The sequence below is a fragment of the Zonotrichia leucophrys genome, chromosome 12 (genome assembly GCF_028769735.1).
Source record: "Zonotrichia leucophrys gambelii isolate GWCS_2022_RI chromosome 12, RI_Zleu_2.0, whole genome shotgun sequence".
In the NCBI taxonomy this organism is placed as follows: Eukaryota; Metazoa; Chordata; class Aves; order Passeriformes; family Passerellidae; genus Zonotrichia; species Zonotrichia leucophrys.
Genome location: NC_088182.1, coordinates 10917386 through 10936087, shown reverse-complemented (window position 1 = coordinate 10936087; position 18702 = coordinate 10917386). Strand labels below are relative to the sequence as shown.

General features: G+C 49.4%; 1 protein-coding gene across 1 annotated transcript in view; it reads right to left on the bottom strand.

Moving 5' to 3' along the window:
• PODXL2 (podocalyxin like 2) overlaps positions 1-18702 on the bottom strand; it is a 32714-nt gene that overhangs the window by 11124 nt on the left and 2888 nt on the right. Inside the window, exons 2-3 of the mRNA XM_064723796.1 lie at positions 10913-11206; positions 488-1374 (exon numbers count right to left, since the gene is read on the bottom strand). Of these exons, the coding sequence (XP_064579866.1) occupies positions 488-1374; positions 10913-11206 (1181 nt within the window). The remainder of the gene's footprint in view (positions 1-487; positions 1375-10912; positions 11207-18702) is intronic.

The window sequence follows — 18702 nt, the reverse complement described above, 5'->3', positions numbered from 1 at the left end:
AACCAGCTGCCAGTTTGCTGGATTCAGGAACTGCAGTTCACCCCTCCTCTCCCACATCCTCACATTTAACTGTACTCTGCTCCACCCGCTCTGCATCTGGTCCCTGCAGGCAGCAGTAGTAAAAACAGCACTTTCTTCTCACTCCCCTTCCAGAAATCCTTGGGGACATGTTTGTCCTGACACTTCCAATAATGCAGGCTGAGGAAACAAGGAGCTTTCTCTGCTGTGCATGCCCCAGAAGAAAGGTGTTCAGCTTCTGTTTAAGAAGCAGAATTTTGTGCAGCTAGGAAGATGTGAGGGGCCAGGGATGATGGATACCCTTAAGAACTGCTGTGAATGACTCCCTGAAAATTCAGCTTTGACTGGGTGAACAGAAAAACATACTCCCAGCAGTCAGACTAAGGGACAGGCTTAAACACTCCCCAGGAGTGGGGACCCAAATATCCCCACTGCAACCTCCCAGCCCAGCCCCTGCTCCCAGTGCAACCTGTGCAGAGTCCCAGGGCAGCTCCGTGGGCAGCATGGCCATGCGGGCGTCCCCAGGCGGGGGTGACGAGCTCCTCCCTGCTGCTGCAGTCTCAGTGGCTGGCTCTGTGTCATTCCAAAGGGGATCCAGCTCAGGCTCATCAGCTCTGTCCCACAGAGACACAGAAGAGGGCTGCTGCTCACTACCAGGAGTAGTCTGGGTGCCTGGGGAGCTGCCTGCAGGAGAGGGTGTCCCCACAGGCGTTTCCACCGTTTGCTCCATTTCGGTCAGCACCGTGGGCTCCAGCATCTCCCACCCCACCGTGGGCTCTGACACCTCCTCCCTGGCTGAATGCTCTTCCCCACCAGCCTCCACTGTGGTCTCTGCAGGCTCTGCTCCTGTTGTAGCCACAGCCAGCTCTGAATCTGCTCCCCCAACAGCCCAAGTGTCTCCAGTTGTCACCTCAAGGAGTTCTTCTGAATCAATGGGAGATCTTGCAGCAACTGTAGTAGAAAAAGTAGAGGGCACAGGTAGGAGACCTGGTCCCATGCTGCTCCCAAGGTCTAAGCCTGGAGAAACAGAGTCCTCTTCTTGCCCTCCTATGGCTGCCTCAGTCACAACACCCGGCCTGGCAGAGGCTGTGGAAAACGGAAGGGAGAAGGAGTCCTCTTGGTTCACTGGTTCAGAAGATGTAACCTCTGGCCCAGAGGTCTGGAGGCTCTCCATTCCTCCTCTTGAGTGGTCAATAGGGAGCAGCCCCTCCTCTTCCTCTAGTGTGGAGAAAGGAGTGTGTAAGTCAGGCTCCACAAATTCTGCTGGTGGCTGGACAGTGGCCATTTCCCAGTTGTCTGCTTGTGTCCCATTTTGTTTCGGCAATGCCTTCTGAGACGAAGCAGGAAAGGTATAATCTAAAAAGAGATCCAAAAAACTTCATGTTACATCTGAACTAAGAACTCTGAGAGGCAGAGAATATCCCATTATGTTTCCAGCCACAGCTGGGGGTCAAATGGCAGAGACCCTCCAAGGACAGGTAGCCTGCCACAGCAAAGAACCATCCCATCCAATACATGCACTTCTCCATCTACCTATCCCACCCCAGTAAACCCATATTCCCAAGGGATAATTTCCATCTTTGTTCTCTCCACACCTGTCTGTCCATAGGCACTTTCACTGACAATAAGTAACAGTTTTGACACCTGACATCTTTAAGTTGAGGTTATGAGTGTTATAATCAGCTAGAACCCACAGATTCATTTCAGATGGGACTGAGAAAGATATGGGGTGGTAGCAGCAGTCAGCCACAAGCTAAATGGGAAATACTACAGGAGAGAAACTAAAGCACCAGAAAACCAAATCCTCCTTCCTGGCACAAGTAATACCACCAAACTCTGAATCGACCTGGGCATATTTGAAATGCAGAATTTTAGTTTGTACAGCACTTCAGAGCAGAAAAGCCATCCCACAAACATCTGAATTAGTTTTACTTTGCTACAGCAGCTGAATCTAACTCCCCTCCCTCCAACTACAGCCCCTGTTATTCTGTGGCTCTGATCACGAATGGAAGTGTTGTTGCTAGACAAACACAGATGCTGAAGGAGATGCAGCTCACAAATATAAGGTCAGAGCAGGCTGGGGTTTCTTCTGGAAGCTAACAAGGAGCTGGGGACTCAGGAAAAGAAACTTATCTGTAAGTTCAGATATGTTTAGTTCAGGGTGGCAGGCACAAATCCAGAAAGCATAAATCAACCTTCATCTTTCTTGAGAAACTGCTCATACCCACGGAGTTCTGTTTCAGGAGTCTGCATCCCAATTAACTCCCTTTCTCCCCAAGCCAAGCACAGCACATTCTCACTGAGAAGGGAAGGAAGACGATCCCTTCACAGCCAGAAATCAACCCCCTGCTCTGTCTATGGTTATTAAGTAAATGACTGTCTGAAATTCCCAAGGCTCCCGTCTCCTCTCCTGCCTGCCAAAGCAGATGCTCCACTGAGCACAGTGGGCAGCAGCTGTCTGGATGCCTTACAGAGATCTGCACAAAAAAACTCCACATATCCCTTGCTCGCTGCTGCCCGAGTGGGTGCAGGCTCCCAGGCAGAGAGGCCATGTCAGCATGCACTCCCACTGCCCTGGGCAACCCCTGGCAATCAGGACTGCCCTGCTACTCCTGCCCAACCCTCCTCAGCAGAAACCACACTGTTCCATCCGCCCCAGGCAGGAGGTGTAAAGATCCTCCTGTTCAGCTGGCCAGTGGCTTTCCTAACCCACAGCTCATTCCCTTCAAGGTGTCGGCAGCTCCTCCCAGATGTTGCCCAAAGATTAGTGTTACCCAGCTGCTGACCTTCAGAGCCATGGTGTGGAGACTGGCTCCCAGCTCTGACTGCAAAGAGGCCGCTGGGATTCACTGCCCAGGGCAGACAGAATTCATGTTGCTTTGCAGCTGTGTCTCACTAGAGAGCGCCCTCCAGTTGACACCCCACCCAAAGACACTGAGGATTAAAAGACTTTTGCTTCCCAACAGCCAGCTGCTGATGCTTCCTCATAGGCCAAGGAGGCTGGCAAGAGCAATCAGCAGCAGCATAGACCAAAAAAACCCCATCTCTCCTCCACTGCCTGGCACTGATCTTCCCAACAGGTAACATCCCAGTGTCTGCAGACATGATCACTGCCTTGCTGGATGGACGGCAGGAACAGCCACAGGCCATGGGATTGAGGTGGTTTGGGTGGGACTGTCTCAGACAGATAGTAAAGCTTAGTGCAGCTCCCAGGGCTCTGCTGCTCCCTCTGCTGCAGGGATAACTCAGGGTTTGCACCAAGAGCCCCCTCTGCCCTGACATGCTGGGGGTGAAAAGTGAGGGGTTTGTCCTTCAAAACAAGGCCCTGTCAGGTATGATGTTGTTTTCAAGGATCAGTGATCCAATCTGCCATCTCCTTTGCCTAAAGACATTCTAAGATATTCTCAAGTCCTTTACACCTTTCTCTCTTCCGTGCTCTGCCTTCCACCTGGAGCAGAGCATGAACTGACAGGCAGATGGGCACGGCAAAATAACAAACCACGAAAAAGCAGCGTGAGGTTCATCCCACAGGAGCAGAAATGCTCCCAGCCTGTCAGCTCTCCTTTGCAGTCACACACTCAACCTTTCCTTGGAGTGCTCTGCCACAGATTCATTGGCTCCCGTGGGGGAAAGCCCCGCATGGTGCAGCTGTGCTGCCTTTCCACCAACAAGATCTAAAGATCTCAGAGGAACTGCTGCCTCTGCCATCTCTTCTGGGCAAAGAAAGTTTAGCACCATCCCACTCTCTCCCAGCAGATTTCTATCTTACAAAGCAGCCAAAGATTGAAACCTGAGCTGCTTCTCTAGGCCAACAAATCAACAGGGTAGAAGCAGACACAGGAATCCTCACACTTGCTACTAACTGGCTTAACATTCCCACTTGTCATCAGTTTCCCCACTACCCTGCATGTTAAGCTGGGAACATCCTTCTGTCTGGTCTTAAGACCCCACTCATTAGAAGCTCAACTCCTCTCAAATGCTGAGAAGGCTATTTCTCAGATTCAAGTAGGGAACAGTGAAACTTGCACAGGGGTGCTGGATTGTGCTCCTTAAAACAAGAATCTCTCCATATAACCCCATTACCAAAGGGGTTCATCCCTTTCCTAGTTTAGGAAGGACCACAGAATTATCAAGGTTGGAAGAGACCTTCAAGATCTAGTCCAACCATCAACCCAGCAGCACTATTATCATCCCTAAACCATATGCCCAAGTGCCACATCCAGATGCCAACTATGATGAGTCAATCCTTCCTTCCAGGCTCTTCAGCTAGACAGTTCCTGTCTGGAATCAGCTCCTCCTGTCTCACTAACAAGGGCATCTGCCAACTTCTCAAGATCAGATTTAAGGCACTTTAAGGCACTCATATTTCTTTTCATTTACACCCCTGTTCTTTGATTTGAAGGAAGTTTTGCACCCTGTCCATCTCCCTGGTATGATATCAGCCCCTAAGCTGGTCCCAGCATATTCTTCCCAAGCCTCCATCCAGACCAGCTGGCCTGTCACTCATCTGTGCAATGCAGGGCTTGCCCATTTGAAGAGTCTTCTCAGCATTTCCCTTGATTCCTCTTCCCTCCAACCCTCAGGGGACTCAAAGGGCATCTCCCACTTTTAGCATCTCTTCCAGCATTCAGGTAGCAGCTCCCCTTCAGCCAGTGGTTTGCAACCCCTCTGGCTCACCTGGCTGTTCTCTACCTTCAGCAGACCCAGCACACCTGGTTCCCATGCTCTGGGCATGTGGCAGTGCATCCCCAGCCCTTCCCACCTCCCAGTGCCACTGCCAACCACTTCCCTCCTCACCACTTGTGTGGGGAGAAACAGCAACCATGGAACAGAGAGGCAGAGAGACACAGCAGCCTGTGCTCCTGCTGCAGGAATGGGACAGAGTCCTCTGCTAAAGGAGACAGGTGTTATGGAGCTGGCTGCAATGCCAGATTTGCCTGGCTCGTTTATCAGCTCATCTAATCTCAGGGAGGAAGCAGAGTTCTGCCAAGGCCAAGGATGCCCAAGGAGGGAGGAGGCAGTAACTGCACCCACCATCAGCTCCTTCCCTGCAGGGTCTGCTGTCCCCCACCAAGATCAGTAGTAGGTTGGAGCACAAGAGGAGCTCGTGGCCACACACAGACATGGCACATGCCCCTTTCCCACCACAAACAAGAGCAGCCAGGCCACAAGGGAACGAGCCTGATCACAGAGGGGACAGCTCAGCAGAACCAACCACTGGAGTGATGAAACTGTCCCAGCACCTCTGGCAGACAGTCTAGCAGAGATGGACCAGAGGAGTGCAGCAGGCAGGCACAGCTCTACATCATGTACCCTCCCAGAGCTTCTCAGCCACACCATCCCCCTGGGAGTCTGGCCACTGATATGAAATTACACACCTCTGTCTCACCTCTTTACCACCACATCCTGAGCTTCACCCCTTAATGGCTTCCATCAGTGGTGATATTATGCATATTGCAGCATCCAGCTGCCCCCCACAATCACCCAGCTTTTCCCTTCCAGGCTCTCTTACAAAACCCCTCAGGCAGTATTTTTGAAATAAACCATCTTTCACAGTCTTTCCAAGTCTTGCCCTTTGCATCTCCAAGCAGACCCAGGTCTGGGTCACACAGATCCATTTTCTTTGCCTGGGGAGATGATTTTCCCTGGGAGAGGTGAACATGAGCTTCAAACCTCTGCGGAAGCCACCATTCAGGCAATGTCCTGCTTTCTCCAAAATCAGTATCAGAACTTCCCTGACACCAGATGGACCAAGACATGGCACTGTGCCAAAGCACAATTCCCCAGCCAGAATTTAATTCATTAGATTTCTGCTTCTCTGTCATTCAGAAGAGCTGCTCTCAGTTACTGCCCTACAAGGTTCCCTGTTATTTGCTATTAACTGTTTAAAGCAACTGTGACAACTCAGGAAGAGGGTGATCCTCATTTTTTTTAGTACATATAACCTGACCATAAGGTGTTTATTGGATTAAACTGGGAGATCATGTTAACCAGTGATTGAATTACTGATAACTAGAAGGTCCTGTAATAAAGACAAGACCATTCCTGGGTTCCAAACACGACACATAGCATCATTCACACTAAAACATCTGCCAACTTTGGGAATCACACGGTGCACTCCACTGAAAATGCAGCCAGGTCTGAAACTGTATCTGCTCTCTTTTTTTGGAGTACAGAACAATAAGGCTTACTGCAAAAAAGTCATACTCCAGCTGATTGAAACCACAGGGGGATTTCAAAGAGGCAAAATACAATTACTGGTGCTGGAATTAAGCCAGTTGGGGCTAATATACTAATCTTCCAGAAGCACTAAGAGAGGTTATTATCTGAGACACTGAGACAAGTCCACACACACAAAAGAGATCACAGTCAAAAGAGAGACCCAAAGTAGCAAAGTGATTAGGCCACATTATGGTTGAATTTGCTTGAGGTACAGACTGGGCACCAAGGACTACTGTTCCCAAATATCCTCATACCTTATCCCAGCTCAGCACAGAGACTGCAATACAGGCAGAATAAGCCATCCTCACCCAAACACAGTCAGAGATAGCTGCACCAGAGTAACACCCTGCCCTGAAACCCTCTGTCACAGATCAGCCTTTGCCAGCAATGTCTTCACAGAGCTGGCTGGTCCCAAGATAGATCACCCCTGTCCCTGTACACTAAACCAGGGCATAAACAAGAGGCATCCCAGGAGCTGAGCTAGGGCAGGAGGCTGCTCAGCACTAAGCTGCTTATGGAGACAGTCTTTACCAGGTGCTTCATTTCATTAATGATTGGCTTGAAGATGGTATTAAGAACTGCAGATCTGCTGTCAGTCTGGATGAAGAGGCAGTAGATTTCAGTAAGGCTGAGAGATACCAGGATCTCTCTTGCCAGAGGCAAGTAATTCATCATGGAAAGAAGTGAATCTCAGTATCAGATAGATGGAACATATTTTATTCCATTATCTAGTCAGAAAACTTACTTGAATATAGTCTTTCTAAAAGTCTGTCCCACTATCCCTCATCCTAACTCCCTTGGGAATCCCTTCTGCTAATTGCTATGAATAATTAAAAGATTACAATTTTCTCCCCCATCCCACAAAGCACCACATGCTGTCCTAGGAAATCACCAATCTAAAAAACTAGATTGGATAGCTCCCAGTACAGTCATCCCTTGGTCTTCAACCACCTTGGAGCTAGAAGAGCAGTCCCTGGCTCTAATGAAGTGAGATTCATGCCAGCCCACTGTAACACTGGGAAATGGGATGGTGCACTCCAACCCTTGAGCACTCAGCTGTTGGGCAGGGCAGGAGAGGGACCAAGTGCCCTCAAGCACGAGGCATTCACGGTCTTGTGTCCATTTTCAGGAGCCCACACTTCCCAGCAATTCATGATTAGGCTGCCTCACACTCGAGCCTTCACTGGAAGAGAGGAACATGTGGGGCACTGCATCCTGACTGAGCCAAAGGAGAACACTGAGAGCTGCAAACAGGGAGAACTCCAGGGTGGATACACCACCATGCACCTTCACCAAAAAGAAGGGATTCAAAGAGGCCTACAACCCTATTGACTCCCATCTTCTCGCCCTAAAGCTGGATGAGATGTTTTACCTGCTGCCAAGGACATCTGTGTAACAGTAGGAAACACAGGGGACTGGAAGCCTCCCCACAAAACAAGATGGAGAAATGGGAAGAAAGGAAAGGAGGAGAGGAAGGGCCAGATGCAAGACCCTGCAGGTCCACTGAGTTAATCTGTGGCTCAGGCCAATTTTCTACCGAAGGTGAAGCAAAGCAGCCAAATCCAAACTACAACAAAAGCTTCTGAGTTCCCTGGAAGCCTGGAGGAATGCAGAAGTAATAAGTTCACAGCTCCACTGACTTGTTTTTAGAAGCCAGTACAAATCACACACTGCTTCTTTCCATAAGGATATAGCATCCACATTCCCACCAGACCCCTAATCCATCTCCTCCACGTGTGGCTCCACTGGGTAGCAGCTGTGCATGGGGTGACACACATGCAAATGCACACTTCTGTGCACCCTCAGACAGAATGAGACAAATGTCAGGGCCCTTCCAAAGGTTACTGCTCACTGATGTCAATATAGAATCACTCTTCTGTAACATAAATCAGCAAAAGCACATTATTCAGGAGAACCAGAGCCCTAGTCTGAGCTGTGCTCTTCCACTGGGAGTTTGTTCTCACTTTTAATGGACTAACAGGTGGCCCTAGAAATGTTTTCTATAAATATTTTTAAAGGATGTTTTTTGTGCACTTAACAAAAAAAAAAAAAAAGGCAGCAGCTGCAGATTGTTATTGCTTTTTAGCTCTTGCAGCCTTGAATTCACACAAAGGCAGGGCAGTCTCCCCACCCAGAGTTCAGATAGACATAAAAAAAGGAGAGATGGAGATAACTCATACAGCTTTTGAATAGCAGGAGATATGGTCTATCTGCAAGATCCTGTACCTGGACCAGGTTCAGGACCAATATCTTTGTGTAAAGACAAAAAGAAGCCAGCACAGGTCTCGTTTCATAGCAGGTAATTTTCTCTCTTAAGGAGTACAACAATCCTGTTCTGTGCCTTGATTGATGCAGTGTTTCCAGTGTGTGCCTGGGACAGAGCTACCAACTATGCTGAGCTATACTTCACTGAATGAAATCTCACATAAGGAAAACTTACACTATAAACTTTTTTCCTTAAACAGCAGCTGTTTAAAACTGTTTAATGGGTTTATACGTTGAAAACAACCTAACAGATGTCATCATACAGATCCACAACGTATCACATGGCATCTGTCACACATGCAGCATGTAAGTTCCATCGGTTGGGTGCATCTCTCATACAGAGGCTTTGCATGACAGGAGAAGACTGCCCAATTTAGGGATGCTATTACAATATCCTTTATTGTAAAATGACACACGCCAGGTTTCTAATTAAATTTTAAGTAGAAATGTGCTCCCAGCTCTTGAATAATTCAAACTGTTCTATTAACCAAGGTTCTGAAATGCCATTGAGACATGAGCTCTGGACACAGCAACTGTCAGGGGAAGAAACAGCGCTTGGAAGCAGAGCAGTGGTTAGCTGGGCAGCGGATAGGGCCGGGTATGCATAAAGGACAGCTGAAAGAGCACATCTGCTCCTGGAGGAAAGAACTGCAGGCGAGAACGGAAGGAGAGAGCGGCGTGTTCCGCATGCAAATGGGGCGAGGCACGTGCAGGAGGCAAGGCTGGGTTCAGCAGCAGCCATCTCTCCCTCAATGCACAAGCACACGCTGTTCTCCAAGTCACGTCCCGATCTGTGAGGACACGCAGGTGCCTGCTGGCACACCAAGAAAAGCAGCGCTGAGCGCTGCCAGCGCGCGGGAGCAGCTGAGCCACAGCGCGTCCCAGGGATACACGGCAGGAACGGCGCCATCCCAAAAACAGTGCCTTCCCAATGGCACATCCCAAAAACGGTGCCTTCCCAACAGTGCAATCCCAAAAACAGTGCCATCCCAACAGTGCCATCCCAACAGTGCCATCCCAACAGCACATCCCAAAAAACGGTGCCTTCCCAACAGGGCCATCCCAATGACACATCCCAAAAATGGTGCCTTCCCAACAGCACCATCCCAAACAGCACCATCCCAAAAACAGTGCCGTTCCAACAATGGCACTATTCCAATGGCCCTGTCCCAACAACAGCCCCGTCCCAACAGCGCCATCCTAATAACAGCCCCATCCCAAGAGCCACATCCCAATGGATCCATCCCAACAATGGCCCCGTCCCAACAGCAGCCCCCTCCATCCCCAGCACCACTGCATGGCACAGCTGCCCCACAGCCAGGCCTGCAAGAGCCCCAGGGCAGCCAGAGTACAGCCAGACAGGTTTAGCAGCCCTGTCAGTGAGCAAAGGGCTTTGGAGACCTAAGCTGGCCTGGCCCTTGCCCCACATCGTGTGCGCTGTGCCCTAGTGGGCAACCCCAGCCACAGCTCTGCAGCTCTCAGCCCTGTGTGAGCACAGGTGTTTTTTAAGGTCACAGAAATAGGAGAGGAGACAAAACAAGACTTGTGCTTTCTAATTGCAGACCTCAGTCAGATGTGCTGAGAGCGATACTGCATAAGGGAGGAGGGATAAGGCTGAAGCCTGGCCCTTGGGTAACACTTAATACATGCCCCACATGACACTTAAGAGCAGGAGCATGTGAAATAATCTCCTAAGCTACTGGAAACCCTGCAATGCACCTCCCCCTTCCTGCCATCCCTCTCTCTGAGAGCATCTCAAAGCCAATGAGGGGTATGGGGAGAGACTACTGAGGGGACTCGGTGGTCTCAGAAAAACACTCCAGAGAAGAAAGCAAACTCTAATGCCAATGAAACCCATTTTGGTCATGACCTCTCAGGAAGTAGCAGGACAGGATAGGCAAAAGACAGCCACCCAAGGGACAAAACCTGCTATTTTCTCTTGGACCAAATCCCCACTGAAGTCACAGAGTGAGGAATCCAGAATTTGACCCAGGGAACTCAGTTCTGACTCAAATGCTAAGATGGCCTTGAGCTCAGTCGGGCTCTTGAGACCTTAAAGTTGTGCTTAATAGACAGCAACAGAAAAAAACAAGAGAGAAGAGAGCATAAAGGGGAGAAAGTGAAAGGAGGGCATGAGGCAATGGGAAACTAGATGGAGACAGTGCTTTTCCCAGCTTATAGCAGCTCAGGAATAAAAAGATCAGCTGTAACTTGGTTTCTAAAGCCTGTGCTTGCTCAGAGTTCATTGGGGACACATCAGGCACTGAGGTGAGAAAACAGAGCTGACATTTAATCTCAGGCCCTCTTAGCAAGAGTTGTGTCGAAGCAGGAAGATAGATCCCTACATCCTTCCACTTCCCCAGAGTCCTTGCAGAGTGGGAGGAAGAATGGAGTAAAAAGAACTTACCTGTTGCTGGTCCCAAGTCCAGGCTGGAGTCGTTGAGCTCTCCCCCATCTTCCCAGAAGTACTGTGGGGGCTGCAAGATCTTGGACTCCTCATTCTCCTCACTGGCAAAGCCTGACCCTGGAGCAGCATGCAGGGAGCCAGGGGCAAGATCTGGCTCTGCAGCCTCTGGTCGGGTTTGCTCGTGGGAATTCATGGCCTCCAGGTGGGACATCATAGCAAATTCCAGCAGGGAGGTTGACGTGAGGCCATCGGCAGTTGGGTCCTCCGAGGAGGCGAGGCAGAGGCACAAGGTCCCTGTATGATGACAGAAAACACACATCAGAGAGAGGAATGACACCCACTGGGCTTGCCTTCCCCTTGGAGCCTATTCCTGCCAAGCCAACCTGCCCTGGAGATGGGCTGTGCTCTCAGCTGAAGAGGAAAATTAGGGTATTTTGGGAAACATCCACAAGCATGCAGAGTGGCATTCACATCCAGGAGGAGTCAGTGCCAAGCAATCATCCAGCGTGGGGCACCTCTTTCTGGGGTGATGATTCACCCTCTCTGAGGTGTTTTTGCCTCTGTTAAAGGATGAGGTGCCTTGTTAATCACAGAGAGGAGGTGGAATGTCATATAGTTCAGCCATGAAACTCTGGCCTTGTGAAAGCAATGAAGTTTCTATCAGACTGTCCTGATCTACAGCTGTATTATATGCAGGGAGGCTGATTCAAACCAATATTATTTACAAGCAGTATTAATCATGTTTTAAATCCGTAGGGTGAAAATCTGTATTTTGGTTTGAACTTCAGTGCAGTCACATTGTAGGTTTCCATAAGGAAGGGCTGACAGTTACAGGTAACAATCATATTGTGACAACAGCAAACATCCTCCTAACACTAAGCAGGAGAGAAAGCTGCATTTTGCACTTTTCTATCATTATTATTTCCATTTTAACTATTAGAAGGATTGACTGACACTTCTTGATTCCTAGATGAGACTTTAATTGTGATTTGTGTCAAGGTACATTCACATGCATATTGAACTCCAATCAAAATGCAAGAAAACAGCACCTGGGATTTGGCTTTATTCAGCTACTAAATACTATTATAAATATGGAGGCATAAGGAAAAAATAAAATTACCAAAAGCTGTTTTATATTTAAAACAGTTTTGTTAAGCAAGTGAAGTAACTAATTTGGGTGAACTGAACCATTTCTATCATTCAGCACATCAAAACTAAAAGAACTCATCCTCTCACAGCTGATTTTTATTCATAGATTAGAAGGAAAAAGGACAAGTTTTCTTGCTTTCTCAGCTCAGACTCAGTTCCTCAATTGTTAATGAAGTAGTCACTGAACTGAACTAATTGAATAAGCTGAAATGAAGACTAATTTGGTATTTTTCTTTGATAACTGATTTTCTAGACAACAGAAATGCAGCAGCTCTAATCCATCTGGACTTCAGTCAAACATCTGATACAGTGCCTCATGAGGAATTACAAGAGACGCAAGAAAAAACACCTATTAGCAGGAAAACTGTAAGGCATTGGCTGTACAAAAAAATTACAGAGGCTTGTGCTGGAGGGAGGCTACTAGTGAAATTCCTCATGGTTTGTCTTTGGATCTGCTGTTCTATTACATTTTCCTAAGTGACCTTGCAACAAAAAATAGGAAGGTGATAATGAAATTAGCCAAGGACACAAAGCAAGGAGACATCCTCGCTGCACAGAAAAACCACAGGTACAGCTAGGTGATCTTGAGAATGGGAATAACAGAAATATTATGAAAAGAAATAGCATAAAGTGATAAGCCCCCTTGAGAACTAGCACAAAACATTTCTGATACAAGCTGGGAAAACATCCATCAGAAATGTCTTAAGAGGAGAAACTCCTGTATTAGGAACAGCTCTGAGATATCACTGGAATGCAGATGTGAAAATCCTTGCAGAGTAGTGAAGTATTAGAAGCAGAGATTTTACAAAGCACTGCTGAGACATCACCTGGGAGCTGCACACAGATCTGGATGCACAAGGCCTGAAATGATTTAAGCAGAGCTGAACTGCCTTCAGGCAAGGGCACAGACAAGGCAACCTCCTGATGTTGCTACCCAGCACTGTGCCCTACAGCTCCACATCCCAGGAGCACAAATCCAAACCAGGACAAGTGCTGCAATGAGCTGTGGGGCAATGGCACATGGGCTGGCCCTGGTGTGATCATTTTAGACACTGGCAAGTTGGCACAGAAAATTTGGGAGTCACTGCTCACCTGACAGCAGATTACCAAACCTGTCCTGGGAAAACTGGAAGCCAGAAATGCAATTTTAAATCTTCTGCCTGCTCTGACCCTCTCCACCTTCCTCCACTATTCTCTGAACTCATCAAAATCAAATATTGGCTACCCTTTTGCATGCACACTTGGGCCAGGCTTCAGCATTTCTCAATCTTGTTTGTTTTGCCCTATTGATCCAAGGCAAGATCAGCTGAGGCCTGAGCAGCAACAAAAAGGGACTGGCAAAAGAGGCAGAATATCAAAGGAGAAGGAAGCCACTGCAGCATCACAGAGCCAACCAAAACACCTCAGGGCATCTCTAGGGATGTGCCAGCTCCTGAGCCATGCAGGAACAGTGAATTCCACAGCTGGAATGAAGAGCCTGCACACCTCCTGCGTGTGAGCACAGACCCAGGACAGCCCTGTGCTGGTTCTGGGGTGCTCAGCAGGCTCCAGTGTGAGCTCCCCCAGCTGACAGACAGCACCTGCATCCCTGATGGAGCACCAGAGAGAGCACTTGTCTTGAGGAGCTTGCAGCTTAAGCAAACATGACAGAGAGCAGCAAGGAAGAGGAAAGAAACATTATTCTCAAAGCTATCCAGCAAAGGAGAGCAGGATAGGAAGAGACCATGGCAGGCCCAAGGCCACATGGAATATTTGGTTTATATGTGACTGCAACTGACTGCCTGGATCCTGAGCAAGCTCTTTATCCACCCCAATGCCTCAGTTTCCCCTGACTCCCATTCGCAGAGACGTGGCTGATGTGGCACCTCAGCTTTCCAGCCACACAACAAAGCACATCCTGGGTCTCCCCAGCAGCAAGGCAAAGTCTCAAAATGCACCTCTGTGCCAGCATCTACACTGCCTCAAACCTCTTTTCCACCAGCTACACTCTGTTAGGGCTGCCTACAGAGCTCAGCCAGAGCCCACCCCACCCCTTCTACAACACACATCTCATGGCAGGTGAACCTGGTAATCCAGAGAGCTATTTCCATCCATGTGGGAAGCTCAGATGCTGGGAATTTGTTTACCCTCCTTTAACTCTGAAGTGTTTACTCAGTTAAAACCCCCTAAGCTGCATTATCTGGTTTACTGGGCTGCTTTCCTCAGCCCAAGATAAAACTACACCACCTCATCCCTAGGAATGAGTCATGCCCAGCCTGAGCAAGACAGGTGTCTTGTCCCTGCGCTGGATGTGAGTAACACTTTGGGGTCTGATCTGCAGGCACGGGATGCAGAGACTGGTCTGGGGGAACCCTCTGTGCCAGCACCAGCCTGAATGCCCCAGGGCTTAAAGAGCCACCACACCAGGGTACAAATCAGTACCTCTCCAGACACCATCCTGACACCACTTCATTCATGCCTTCTGCACAGGCAGCAAAAACCCAAAGGCTTGGGGAGCCAAAAAGCAGCACGAAGATTTGCCATCTTCCCCCTCTCTTTCAAGCCTCTCATAAAGGAGCTCCACGCAGCTGTCAACTCCAAGGCAAAGAAAGAATCAAAGCATGAGCTGAGCTGGGAGGCAGGGGAGCACAGCTGAGAAAGGAAATCTAATGCCCAAGACCTCAGTTGCAGGCCATTTTCCTCCCAGGACGGGTAACAGGGATTAGACAACTTCTACCAGCCATCAGCCTCCCAATTTTGTATTCTAAAACACAGATGAAGTGATAGGAATAAAGAAACAAATGAATAAAGACCTGCAACTGTAGATGGGAGGGAGCAGGGAACGGAGCCAGGGCTCACCAGCTGCTTCAATGGGGCGTTTGTCTCTCATTTCTATTTTTGCGGCACCTCTGCGTAACCTGGAGGAGACGAGGCTCTGCATGCTAAAAAGGGCAGGCAGCCTTCGGGGAAACAGCAGGGCTTAGAGCACGGGAGGGAAAACCCTCCCAGAGCAGACAGAGGAGGGGCCAGAAAGCAGAGAAAGTGGGAGAGGTAGACTGAGAGGGGAGAGGGAACAAAGGCGGGATGGGATGGGAGCTCCTGCGCTGGCTGCGTGCTGTCCTGCCGCCAGCACCCACAGAGGTGATGCTGGAGCCAGTGCAGAAGGTGTTTCACCTCTGTGAGGAGCAGAGTGGGGCAATTCCAACAGCAGGGAATAATGCTGCAGTGCTGCCTTTCTGAGGCCACTGAAGAAAAGCCAGCCAGGAGGATACAGATGAAAAGAGTTTGCTAGTGCTGACCCCATGACTGCTCAGAAAACAGCTCTGAGTCAAAGTGGTGAAGCTCGCTCTGTTCAGCTCAGCAGAGGATTCACAACAGCCCCAGACAAGCAGATGAGGGAGTTTCGCTCAACAACAGAAAAAAAAAATCTGAAGAAAGGCTATCTGCCATCTTTCTCACAAAGTGCTGTGAACAAAAGCAGTTTCACAATTCTACATAATTCTAAAAGAACCCCAAAGTGTTTTCTACATTGGCTGACCAAAAATCACTTCATCGCTTTGCCACAAAGCAAGTCACCTCTCCATGGGACAGGGCAGCTATTTAAAAGCTCCCAATTGGCCTATTGAACAGGACTAGAAATTAAAGAGGAAATAAGTCATTTTTGTGTCCAGCTGAAATGAGAATAGGGATTTGGGGAGATGAAATGGAATCTAGCTGTTGAAGCTGTGACTGTGTTAAACAGCCTTTAAAATTTTTTTGCTTTTTAATTAGTAACAAGCAAACCTCAATTTCTCTCCAAGGAAACACACAATCATCCCTTAAGATGTCACCACCTCAGCTTGATCTCTAGAGGGGCTGGAGCGCTCATCAGTTTACCCAACAGAAGGTTGGTTTACCTCTCCTTCCTGAGTGTTGTGGCTACACCACAGTGCCAAGCAGGCAGGATCAGCCTGATGAAGAGAAGAACATTTGCCTGGGGCACACTCTGACTTACCTGTCACCACCAACTGGCAGAGCCAAGCACACTTGCACAGGGAAGGAGGTCAGAGCATGGTGGCACTGCCAAGGAAGCAGCCACAAGAATGTCCATCTGGCCCTGCTACCGTTGACCTTCCTTCCAAGCCCACCCCACAGCCAGGAGCTACCCAACAATGTTACTTCCTAGGAGAGCTGGGTCAGGAATGGGTCATTTACTGATAATCAGTTAGGACAGAAGCACAATGACCAGATGAGGGAAGCATCTGCCAGGGATATTCCCTCCCCCAGGCCACTGTGCCTGGAAAGGCCCAGAGCAAGGCCCAAGGGCAGAGAGGAGAGAGGCCCCAGGGATGAACGGTCAGGGCACAAACCACTTCCAGAACATAACAGAATGCAGGGTAATTTAAATAACAAAAAGGGATCCCAACCATGGCCAGTGGAGGAAGAGGCAGAAATGTTGTTTGACTGAGGGATGTCCAAGCTGATTCCCACACAGTCACCTGCAGCCTCTGCACTCCAAACCCTCAACACCTTGCACAGGGAAGTATATGTGATGACTGAGTATGAAACCAAGTTCTTCTGGTGCTCATTCAGAGTTGCAGACCATAGCTGTTCTGGGACACACCACCCAGGAGAACTCTCCCACTGCAGCTCCCACACAGCCTTACTGCTGCTCTCCCACACTGCACTAGACTACTTACACACCCAGCCATGACCCTAATCTCAGAGGTCATTTCCAATTAGGGCTTTAGAAAACAAGATCAGACTGCCATCCTTCTCTGGTACTGCCAGCAACCAGGTCCCTCAGTGAGTGTCCCTCTAAAACCATCCACCTTCCCGTGTCTCCATGTTTTAGAAAGCAATAGGAAAAGCCCTTGGTCTGCAGGGAGCACATACTTACCCACCTACCTCAGGAAGAGCAACAAGGCACAAGGGAAGAAGCCCTTGCAATGGGACAGCTCTTTAGAGGATGTTGTGCCAGCATCTTTAAGCTTTTACAGCTCCTTACAGCAAGCATTAATGAGAGCTCCAGCTCCACCCAGCTGCAGGGAGTGCGTGTCTGCACGTACTGGGTGGGCACCACCTCACAAAGAACGGCCAACATCTGCTCCCTGGGCACTTCAGCAGAGAACATCCACGGCAGGCAGGGCCAGGTACACCCATGGGAAACAGCACGGCACTGCCAGGGATGCACCTGCTTTTGCAGATAATTGCAGACGTGCCCTTGGTCAGCACTGGGGCTGGTGTCCAGGGCTGCTGGGCACCCTCACCCCAACGCCAAGATGTGTCAGGTCTCCTGTCCTTAGGATCTGTAGCACCCAGACTGCTCTAAACACCTCCACCCATTCCCACACCAGAGACTCCCCGCAAGCAGGAGACACTTCACCATGCCGGCCTGTCCTCCCCCCTCTGCTCAACCATTCATGCCTGGAGCCACAATCTCACTTGGTTGCAGTCTCCCAGACTGTTTGCCTTCACTCCCTCCCTGGATTGTCTCGTAGCCTTCACACCTCCCTCCTCTGCTGCCACCACGTCTGCTCTCCTCCTCAATTCCTGCTATTGACAATGGCAGCTCCCAGCTCGGGGCCGGGGGAGATGCAGCCCCTGGGAAAACAGCATTGGGTAGGCATTTCTACACAGTACAAGTGAATTTTCTATCCTCAGTTATCTTTCATAGCCATATCTTTCTTGGGCATATGAAGAGGCATATCATGCCCCTTCAAACAGCCCACAGGCCCCTAGGGATGAAAGCCACTGATCTAAGAGAAAAACCACAGCCCACAGACTTCTTTGCCCTCCTGCAGGCCCAAAGCATTTCATCTGTCCCCTTGAGGTCTTAAGTGCCTCAAGTCCCCTTGAGGGCTTAATGTGGTTATTTCTGCCTCTGAAGCCTGTGCTTCCTCTTCTCACTCTGGCCCAGCCTGGACCATGCACCCCACAATGCTCACTCTCATTTCCAGCACACCCAATAAAGGCACGGTGCCCACTTCTTCTGCAAAGCCTTCCTGCCCAGGCAGAGCAAGCAATACCTCAGGTGCCTAAGGGACTTTCCTTGAGACATGGTCACCTATCAAAATGTAACTGAAACCTTTTACACCCCTTTTAAATCCCCTGGCATAACACTGAGCACAAAACACTCCACTCCAGCCCCTGTAGCAGAGCAATGACAACCACCCTGCCACACACTGCATCCCCCAGAGGCTCCACTCTCCAAACAGCCATAGGTATCATAGGCAAAAAAAAAGCTCATGCAAAGGTTTGGTGGTCCCAGGGCACATATAAGGGTTCTGACTACCTTCACAACACCAGGCAGTACAATGGTGTTGTGAGGAGCCATGACTGCAGCTGGCATACAGAGGGAGGGCTGCAAAGCTGCTTTCCCAGCACGAACAAATTGACCACAACCAAGAATGTACATCCAAAGCCTGGTAACCACAACAGGGCTTCACCAGGCACAGGGACAGTCAGGCACTGCTCTGAGCCCCAGCAGGGTGCACCTTCCTTGCCAGCATCCCTGGCCCTCTGAATACACCAACACACGTGTTTTCTTGGCCTCGGTGCAGGCTGTGCTCGTGTGGCTGACAAAGAGCCTCTCTCCATTCTTTTGGGATTACGTGGTTCAGTAGTGCCCTGGTTTCCACAAACAGCCAGCAGGAATGAGGAGCCAGCTCCCCAAGCACCAG